The following is an 11,043-nucleotide window of genomic DNA, read 5'->3' as shown; positions in this document are numbered from 1 at the left end:
ATTGGTTTTATTTAATATACTGATTGTTAAGCCTTTGGATCTTGGATTTTGCTGGTGTCCTGTAAGAACCATCGTGCTTTGTCTCGTCCCCCTTCTTGCCCTCCTTTTCCCTTGCGTCTAAAACCACTGGTTGATCACCGTCCCGCAACATTACCGCGGTCGTCATCATCGTTGTTGTTGAATTATTGTCTTGCAGAGATTGCTGAAGACAGAAAACAATCGGAGAAAAAATTGACAAAGGAAATATTTTTTTTTCAAGTTTGTAGCTGTTCTTATTTAACCAGTTCACTCTGCATTCGAGTTTGTCATGAACAAGCGTTTCATTTCAGGCGTGACTAATTAACGGAAAGTAGATACTCTCCTAACCTGCTTCGGGTACGAAAAGGATGGTGTTTGCGTCACACTTGGCAAGAAAGGAGCCACGCCACATGCTTAAACGTCTCGATTTAAACGGAAATAATTACCTGCATGACGTTTATGAGGAATAGAAAGGCGAGCAACGTCAACGCGCTCAGAGCTGCCCCGCTTCCACCACCCTTGCTCTTGTAACTCCTGGAACAGTATCGACGATTAGCAGAGTTGGGCAAATTTTTATTGCGAGCAACGAATAAAAATTGTGGATTCGTTCTTGGTTCAATTTCCGTTTTTGCTTCGTTCGTAGATTCGTTCGTAAATTTTTTACAAGCGAATAAAAACAGTATGTTAAGGCTTGGGAAATGAACCAAATATTTACCCGTAGTGTGAACCGTGGTGGTAGCCGCCGGAGCCGCTGTGGTGATAACCACCAGAACCACTGTGGTGATATCCACCAGGGCCACTGTGATGGTATCCGCTGTGGTATCTATCGATGGGGGGTCGGTACGAATTTTTCGCGAGATTTCCAAAATTCATCAGATTCTTAAACGTCATCTAAAACAGATCATGAGATACTGTGAGATCTGTCCAACGAAATATATTTTCTCGATTGACGCTTCAATTGCAATTGGGTATTGTGCGTTATTTTCTTGAAGAAAGCTAGAGTAAAAGTTGGATATACAGGATGTTTGGCCACCTCTGGGAAAAATTTTAATGAGAGATTCTAGAGCCCAAAATAAGACGAAAATCAAAAATATCAATTTGTTGATCGAAGCTTCGTTAAAAAGTTATTAACGTTTAACGTTTCGCCTGTAGAACGGCAATCTGCGGACAGCTGCGTACGCGTGATAGTGGTTCTCACTCAGAAAACTGTGACGCTGTCGATACGTCACGAAGTAGAGTTTCTCATACTGGGTGAGAACCACTATCGCGCGCACGCAGAGCTGTATGCAGGTTGCCTATCTACAGGCGGAAATTTAAACGTTAATAACTTTTTAACGAAGCCTCCACCAACTAATTATTATTCTTGATTTTCGTCTTATTTTGGCCTGTAGAATCGCTCATGTAAATTTTTCTAAGGGGTGGCCGAACACCCTGCATACTCAAACTGATTTACAGTGTAAATGCCCGGTCGACTTGGGCTGTTTCTATAATTAGAATCGACCCATCTACTTCGTAAACGCTTGGCTTGGTTGTGTGTTCAAAATCCTTGTTTCATTTTTATACATATACCTCCTTAAGTCGGTGTTTGGTTGCTTTAACCTGAAGCTGGCTTTGATAGTATGCGACGAGTAAATGCAGCGATAGCCACGAGAGAAGTGTCAAGTTTCACAAATTCACCTTGAATCCCCAACGAACACGCGATGGAAGAAAGAACACCTGTGTTTTGCAACTGTTCTACGAACAGTCACGGCGACGCGCCACGCTAGACTGTTTCCGTCCAGAATAAAATCAGTTCCGTATACTTTCTGTCACGCCATGTGGATCCCTTCGTGTTTCTTGACGAAATCTCGACCATCTTTTCGCTACTTGCACCGATTAAATATACAGTGTCCTCGTTATCGCCGTCAAGAGCAATTTTCCATTGTACTTTAGCTCGTCGACGCTCTGTGACAGGTTACTTAATCGACCTTTAATTGCACAAAGCGGACCATCTAACAATACCAACGCAAAGGAACCAAGGTAAATGTACAGTAAATTCCCGTATAACGCAAATAATATAAAGTAACGTGTTTGAAATAATTATTGTCTCATTAATGTTTATTTTCTGTATTTTATCAAATAGGATAGTTTTTTTTTTTAATAAATAATACATGTGCATATAGGGTGTTCGGCCACCGCTGGGAAAAATTCTAATGAGAGATTCCAGAGGCCAAAATAAGACGAAAATCAAGAATATCAATTTATTGATTGAGGCTTCGTTAAAAAGTTATTAACAAATTTCAAATTGTTTAAAAAAAATTATTTTCGGTTGCGGGGCCGATTACAATCATTTTTGGTCATTACACATACTCTCGAAATCCTAGGCATTTTCGAGAAAAAAATTCTTTACCGAAAATCTAATTAGGTGCCTAAATTCGACGAAAAAAAAATTTGAAAGTGTTCTGGAAAAATTATTTTCAGTTACGGGGGTAAATTACAATCATTTTTGGTGAATAGACATACCCCCGAAATCCTGTGCATTTTGGAGGAAAAAATTCAGTACAGGCAGAACTTTAAACATTTATAACTTTTTAATACTATTTAACAATCAACAAATTGGTATTCTTGATTTTCGTCTTATTTTAGCTTCTAGAATCTCCCATTAAAATTTTTCACAGGGCTGACCGAACACCCTGTATATGCCATTTCATATGAAAATTAACGTCAAACAAACAATTTTTAACAAAAACGTGTACGTTTTTCTTTTTCTAAAACAAACTTAAACCATAACCTAATTTTTTACTATTGGGGAAACTGCAATTACCTTTTGATCAACCCAATAGTTATCATGTTGTCGATGCTTTAGAATATGAAATATTGTAGGGCCTGAAAGGAACAGAAGATCGTCGTAACGAGACCGTTTATTAACTTGATTTAAAATACAATCGTACCGCGTGTAAATACAACTTATTTCTAGATGATACGCTAAATGAGCTAAATATAACCTGTCTTTTGCGAAGAAACTCCACCCGTTGTCGTGTGTGTATATAATACCTATATACAGTAGATAATTTCAAACGGGTAACAGAACGAACAATAATATCCTGAGACGTTAACTTGTACGAATATTAGGGAGGATCTTTCAAGGACGAGTCTCGTCGAATCCCTTTCAGTACCATTAACCCTCGACTATGGAGGAGTCTGAAGATGATTTGACGATCTACGCTCAGAGCAAATGACATTACCGAACCTCGGAATTCCAACAGAATTAAGCTTGCCTTCCTCCCTTAATGAACAATTTGTATCTCGCGACCGCTATGCAACTAAGAATTTACACTAGATTTACGGAACTCGTAAAGATTATTTGATGTAATGACGCGAATATATGTTTTAATTAAATCTGTCAATCTAATGGGTTACAATAAAAATATGTTCAATCAATGTCCATAAATCTAGTGTTAAATATATGAACGATTCTGAATGTCGCGATACGTTTGTCGCTCGCGGTGGTAAGGAAACTCGAGTCGAAGAATTCGGGAAGACTTGTTCAATCGTGTTTAAGTCTATTTTAGAAATTTCGCGGTCAAATTGAAAACTCGAATTTCAATCAAAATACTTGCAAACACCCAATGACGTTATATCGTCTATAATTTAAATGCTACGTGTTCATAAATAATCACCATATCTCGCTAAAGCGAGCGTTCCCTTCACAACGTAGCCGATCGAGTCTCGGGTACACGCTAACTCTACGTTTAAGTATAATTCAATAAATATAAATAAATATCGTGATCGTCGTCGAGACCTGTCCGAACGGTTCACGGTTCGTCAGGCCTTGCGTGTGACATTTGTTCTTGGATTTTCTCTCCTCTCTCGCAAGCTCCGTTTTCATGGACGAACCACGGGGAATCCCGATGCTCCCCAAAAAGGCACCGAGAATTCCGGCAAATTTTAGATCGTCGTCGATCGGACGAAATTAATCGATTAACATAAAATCAGGTTCCAATTTCGATTACGTTTCTGGAAGACGACCGAGTCAATCCGTCGGTCGGTGAGCCGAGTTCGTCGATCGAGAGCTGTCAAGAAAAGTATTACCAAGATTCCCGGTGAAGTCTAGTTACCGACACGTCTAATACGCATATTCCACGTCTATGTCTAAAGCTACTTCTCCGTTCTGAGACGCGATCCAAGCTGCGGGACGCGAACAACTCGGACGACTCGATTTGTTTAAACAAAAGGAAAAGAAAATGTTGGAGATTTTGAAAGTAATTGAGCTATCGAATCCTAGAGTTGTTCAGATCCTGCGACGCCTAAATCGTACTCAGCGAATTAAAACGTGGCTCCTTCATACGGCGTTGCAATTCATGAAAACGGTCCTGCAATCCTCTCCGCTGCGACCGCGTCGACTCGCGTCGTAGAGTGCGTCGAAGCCTACACCGCTCTGCCTCTGGAGCAGATAGCTGGTCGCGTAGCTGCAAGAAGCAAGAACGTTCGATTTTGGGTATTGGATGAATAATCAAGGAAGACGATGGACTTTTTTTTCTCTGCTGGATCAGGTTTCGTTGAGTTCGAGACGCTAAGCGAAACGGTTGGTTGTCGGGGGTGAATAACGAAAAGTTAATCGTACATTAATATACTACTATGCCAATGTGTGAGCCCAGACTGTCCTTGCACCCCTAAATTTATTTAAATAGAACTTATAGCAGTCGCAAATCCGTAACAACGGGCACTAATTGGAAGATACTTACGATCCAAATTGACAGAAAACGGACGACGTGCCTTGAGCTTTAGCGACACACTCGGCGCTTGCCTCGCAAAGAGCTCTCTCAGCGCAACCTCGTTGACCTTCGTCCTCAGCGCGTCCAACGTTATTGAAAGATTTCAACGACCTCACATAACCCTGAATAAAAAGTTCCATCGAGCGTTACATGAAAATGATCAGCGATACACGAAAGTATCCTGTTTATTTTTCGATGACAACGAAAGTCTACCTTCAGCATGGTGAGTGTAGTGACGGCAGCTTCGGAGATTGTGTCTCGTTTTCCCATGGATCTGGCAGCCAACGAACGATGGGAGAACGATGTTTTTAGCGCATCCAAAAGATTCACCACTATGTTAATGAACTGTTAAAAAGAATCGAATTATTGAACACCTCCGGAAAATACAGTAAAAGTTGGATAAATGCCAGAACCGATTTATGATTGCCCTCGAGACACCACAAAACTCGAGAGCCGAGAAGTGATATCTTTTCCCCGTCTCGACTCTCATATCACTTCTCTTCTCTTTCACTCGCTATCCTTTTCTACGTTCGACGGTCGACTTGTGGTGCTTCTATAATTAGAATCGGACTTAGGGTACCGATTTTCGAGCATTCATCCAAGTTTTACTTTTTCCAATCTTTGATTCTTGAACACTTTTTACAATTACAACTGAATTGGTCATCTTACAATTTTATTGTAAGGATCAAAGGGTACTCGCGACAAACAGTAAGTGCAAAACAGACAGAATAGAAGCATTCTACAGGAGGGAAGCATAAGAATTTCCCCTCGACTCTCGACGCTTCGCCAAGTTGCCCACAAACAAGATCCCATTCTCAATTCGAGGATCAATTGATAACTAACTATATGATTGATATAATATTGATGATAGCACAGACGAGCTATACGAGTAAACCTTACATCCAATGTATTTTTTCGGCACATTTTTGTAGGGCCCAATTTTGGGGGACCATTTCTAGCCACACATTATATCTTCGGTAAACAATTTTTTTCTCGAAAACGCGTAAGATTTCGGGAATATGACTATTCACCAAAAATGATTGCAATTGACTCCTACAACCGAAAATAATTTTTTCAGAATGATTCGAAATTCTTTTTGTTCGCCGAAAAATGTAGGCACCTGTCGATTTTGCTTAAAAATTAGTCTTTCATTTTTAATAATTTTATTTGACGCCCTATATAAAAGTTGTCTAATACTGTTTTGTAGGTACCCATGAGCTCTACGCGAGAAAAAAGTTTCATTCAAATATATTCACTATTGTAGGAGTTATGGTTGTTTGAAAATTGGATCAATTTTATGTGGTTTTCCTAACTTTACGGGGTCAAAGAACAACTTTTTCAATATTGTTAGAATTCCTACATATTCTTCACCAAAATACGCGTTGTTTGCCGTTTGAAACATTAAAATCCTCCAATCCGTTCAGAAGTTATGACGTTTTAAAGATACGCACAAAATTTTCGAGTGATATTTCTGGCCTGAAATTATATTTTCGGTAAGGAATTTTGTTCTCGAAAATGGTTAGGATTTCGAGGGCACGTCTATTGACCGAAAATGATTGTAATTGACCTCTGCAAACGAAAATAATTTTTTTAGAACGATTTGAAATTTTTTTTTCGCCGAAAAATTTCTGCATCTTAGGTCGGTATGACAATCGGATTGTGCCACGAAAGTCCATAAGGTGTAAGATCTACTCGTATGCCTCGCCTGTGATGATAGGATTAAATCAGACTTAATAAATGTAGATAATGAGTATGTGACTTTAGAGTCACGCTGGGTTGTGGAAGAGTAACTCGTAAAAACTTTTTTACGAAACATCAGGGATTATAACATTGTTTGAAATTCAAGGAGTCGCAGTAAAGGACACGCTCCGCCCGCGCCACGCTTAGTTGACCGTGAACAATCTTTCGCGACAGACCTGGAGGCTCGTTGAGCATGGCCGAGGAAAAAATTCAGTCTCGAAGCGGAGGATTATTATGGTAACTCGACCATGTCCCTCGATATGTTCTTTGAACGTTACTGGAAATCAGGCTCTACGAATCCTAATGAAACGACGATTAAAATCGACTCGCTTGGCGAAACGTCGTACGCGTCGAACAGTTAAGATGTTTCTTTACTAACCTCGGAAGCGTTTTTAGCCATCGAATAAATCTGATTAGGGTCTCTGTCTCGTCCTAGAAACGCGCCCAGCATCGCAGCCAAAATATCCTAAACAACCGACACCAGCCATGTGCTCTGAGTTGAAATTTTGATGATTATTTACAAGGAGTCGCGTTCAACTTGTACCCCAAACACGACGGACGTCGATAGTAATTATAATTGCACGGTAATATACAATGATGGGTAAAAGTATGTGTATACAGTGGTGGATCACGCAATCCTGCAAACAGACGCTTATACCTACTAAAATGTTTTCGGAATAGATTTCACTGGAAAGATCTTGTCGATCCATCCGTTAGTAATGTCAAGATAATTTGAATGCATTGTTTACGGAGAAAGTCATATGCTTCTAATATGCGTGTTGCAAAAGCTGAGGCTAAGCACAGTTTGGTTCTAGCGAAGGCCCACCTTAACGATCGCAAACAGGCCTGTCGAAATTAATTTCTCTACCCCGACGCTGGTTCGAGGACAAATTAAATCGTTTAGAAAACGTGAAGATCGTTAACGATGCCCCGCCACACCCCGTACGAAAATAATGATCGTTCTTCTAATTGCTGGGAGAAGGGGGAGGTGGGTAACGGGCCTCATTAGCATACGCAACCGCGCGCATCAAAACCCGATTTGTACACTGTTGTGGTTTTTTTAACTTCATCGACTCTAAAAATGAAACAGGAAAGCGTCGATTATTATTTCGCAGCACGTACAAAAGCGTCACATTCTACGAGATAATAAAAAAAAAAGGGATCTTCTTTTCGAAGGAAAGAATTCTTTGTGGCTGTTTCATGCTCAGCGACGTACAATCTACTGCATTAGAGGTGCGCTACTAATTCTAGTTAGCTAGTTATTGTACAGCGTGCCGTGTTTAATCTAAACAATTTACAGGACGAAGAAATCGAACAATCCCACGGTAAACTCGAAGGCAGTGATGGGACTCGAGGTATAATCTGGTAGTTGTAGGACTTAACCCCTTCCCATACCATTTAGCTCGACTAAATCCGGACCCAAACGGCAAACGTCAAAGCGCAGTAAACAGACCAGACTGATGCTAAACTGTTTTGTAACAGAGGTTATCGTGACCAACTCTTGTGACGTACTGATACGAACTAAAACTCAATCACGATCGTGATTTGCTGTCCGCGAGCCTGGCTCGTGATGTTTACGTTAAGACTTATTTACGTTAAGTGATATTTATGTTTGGGCCAAAATTTTTGCCACGAGTCAGACTTGTTAAAGTACAGGAAGGGGTTAACAAAACGGTTGGCAATCGCTGGTGCAGTGTAACCTGATCCGGGCTCAGATGTCCAGACAAAACATACTGTGGTGTTATTTTTGTCCTTTTCTACGTTCGACAAAATCGCCATGCTCGCTCGGCTTGTGCCTTTCCAGGAATTGAAATTTAGCCATGCTATTTACAGCATGAGATAACCGAAAGGGGTAACGGAAAGAAACATTGGATTGGTTCCATCACTGCTACGAGGGGGAAACGCAACGTTTTATCGAAATCGGACGTTTGAAAGGATGTTAACCTACGATCAAGATTTCACACCAGAAGAAGCGTCGTCCTTCGAGCGATTTCCACGAGTGGTTACCATGAAATAATTCGCGTCAGCGATGCGGTTGACCCACATCGGGTGTAACGGTCAATTCAGCTTGTGCTTTCGTTACGCGACCTGAATCTCGTCGCGATGAAAGTCTCTCTCGGAAACTTTGCTCTTCCCGCGCGGAACCATTTCGAACACGATTACTTTCTGGATCCGTTTAAGGGGATATTCTCGTCCCGAAGTTTTCTGGGCGATGTTTAAAATTTCAAATAAAGAGAGGCCCGAGGCCAAGGAAATTCAACTTTTACCACATCTTTATTTGCGTTTTAAGAAAGTGCAGGAAATTTTTTTTATAACTAGCCTGATTTTTAAAGTCATTGACTATGACAGCGCGTGAAAACAAAATTTTCTCCATGGCTTTCACAGCCTTAAAATTTCATTAATTTTTAATAACTTCAATATCACTCAGAAAGCAACGCCACGAAATATTGGCTTGTTCGGAAAGTTTAGAAAATTTAGGTAATATTCGAAACTCAGAATATGTGTAGAGAAGAAACATTTGATGCTGTAATATATGCACTATTCGATTTCAATATTTGCCTTCCAATGACTTGCAAAAACTATAATTTTAAGGTTACATTGACACACGATAATATTTCTTTCCGAACAATCCATCGAATACGCCGTTAATTCAATATTACCATGGAAACCGAAAATTCCCGTTTATCGATTTTCCCGTGGTTACAGTGTCCGGCAGTTAAACGTGTACACGATATCGGGTCGGGTTTCCTTCGTCGCGTTAAAGCAGAAATGACTGTGAGCATCGGGAAAACCGTGAAGCAAACGTCCAAAGAATACTTGGACCTACCTGCATCGTACTGCTCTGATTGTCAACCTTGTCTATACCGTCAGCAGGCTGTTGAGGACCACCCAGCAGAGCAGTGAGCAACCTGAGGCCAACCGAGAGCAAATTTGCCCAAGGGCTGGCCGGTGCTCCATCGTCTATGTCGTTCTTGCTCGGACCAGCGATGCCGCCCGTTTGTCCCAGCAACATTTGCATCACCATGCTCAACAAGTTCGACCAGGAAAACCCGCTGCTGCTGCCTTCCTGATAAAACAGAACTTCTAACGTGAAATTTTGCTAATGCATCAGAAGATTTAGCCAATTTCGAGGACGCCCGGTTATCACCTGAATCTGATTGGTGCTGATGTCGTCCAAATCGTCGAGGGCCACTTTCTTCATGGCATTCGGCTTCTCGGCGAATTTTCTATCCTCTCTGACCTGTTGTTGAACCTGCTGCTGATACTGCGGATGCTGAGGCAAGGTGGATGCTTGTCCCAGAACAAGCACCACCAAGCACAGCGACAAGCACTGATTGTACTGCATTCTGTAACAGAAGTCACAAACACTCTGCTATAAAACCAAACAAATTAATAAAAGAAGGAAACAATTTTTAAATTGACAGTGCACCAAGCGTTCGATCGTTTTACCTAAAGGCAAACAATTTTTCAAAGGCCAAAAATAATGGTTACATCGAAAATTTGATACAAGTTTTCATGTTCTTTAGTACTCTTAACGATAAATAATAATTTATACATAACTTGTGGTTATTGGTTCAGTTATACGCCTTATTGTATATTCTTTTTTTTTAGTAGGAGTCTTCCAAGAATTTGGAAAACACCATTCCTAGATTAAGCGTTAATCGTGTCTCAGAAATATAAATATGAAAGCATTTAACTAATATGTCCGAACGTGACTCTATCCATGACGACAACGATGACTCAGAAGAGAAAACAAGAGTGAACGACCGAATTTATGGAAGATGCGAGAGCACAGATTCAGGACTCGTTTGGAAGAACTGATCCGGGAGAAAATCTGCGCTGGCACGAATGTGTCACACAATTGACGCGATTCATCGTCGATAAGTAGCTCGGACGGTTTCATACATCGTCAGTATAAGTACAGAGTGTTCGTTTGAATAATTCCACACGAAGATATGAAACTATTTACTCAGCAAATTTGAAAAATAAAATTCAAAACATTTCGATTACTTACACTAATATTTTTTTAGTAATATTCTTACAATAGTTTAATTTTCAATTTACTTTTATTCAATTTACGCTGCATACGACTGAAACTGAAATCGAAACGTTTTGAAATAGATTAAAATTTTTAATGTGTTTCTTAAAACTTAACCTCTACCATTCTAATATTAGAAACACCCACAAAAGACAGTAAAAGACAATCCCAGAGAAAGTTCATTCTCTATTTTATATTCCTAATTAAAGTAGCATTTTACAAGTACGTATTAGGTTTAGTTCATTGTAAACAATATTGCAATACGTTGTAACTTTAAATTGTCGATTACCAGTGACTATCATGGCAGTTAATGTGTTAACCATCAATGTAAAAACACAAATACCCATACGCAGATTGCTGTAGGACCCAATGTACCTAATCCAGGAATAAGAAACAACTGAATCCACTGACCTTGATCCTCGATTACGAGCTGTCCTTGATCGTCGGGCCAGAAGGAGCAGGGAAAAACTAAACAATCGCGCGTACACGGAA

At 40.2% G+C, this 11,043-nt stretch overlaps 2 protein-coding genes across 2 annotated transcripts; both read right to left on the bottom strand.

Moving 5' to 3' along the window:
- Positions 1–5: 5 nt before the first annotated feature.
- On the bottom strand, positions 6–909 carry LOC122403812. The gene is made up of 3 exons (XM_043407551.1): positions 734–909; positions 465–552; positions 6–202 (listed from the first exon to the last, which is right to left on the bottom strand). Exons 1-3 carry the CDS (start codon positions 907–909, stop codon positions 8–10), a joined length of 459 nt encoding a protein of 152 aa, XP_043263486.1. The 3' UTR covers positions 6–7.
- A 3,430-nt stretch (positions 910–4,339) lies between these two features.
- Positions 4,340–9,858, bottom strand: LOC122403819. The gene is made up of 6 exons (XM_043407567.1): positions 9,661–9,858; positions 9,340–9,579; positions 6,892–6,978; positions 4,986–5,117; positions 4,743–4,894; positions 4,340–4,466 (listed from the first exon to the last, which is right to left on the bottom strand). Exons 1-6 carry the CDS (start codon positions 9,856–9,858, stop codon positions 4,340–4,342), a joined length of 936 nt encoding a protein of 311 aa, XP_043263502.1.
- Between the last annotated feature and the right edge of the window lie 1,185 nt (positions 9,859–11,043).

This window comes from Colletes gigas, unplaced genomic scaffold, assembly GCF_013123115.1.
Source record: "Colletes gigas isolate AHSC1104 unplaced genomic scaffold, ASM1312311v1 Colletes_gigas_Sc00076, whole genome shotgun sequence".
NCBI classification, from domain to species: Eukaryota; Metazoa; Arthropoda; class Insecta; order Hymenoptera; family Colletidae; genus Colletes; species Colletes gigas.
Note: the sequence above shows the minus strand (reverse complement) of the source record. Positions and strands in the feature narration are given on the sequence as shown.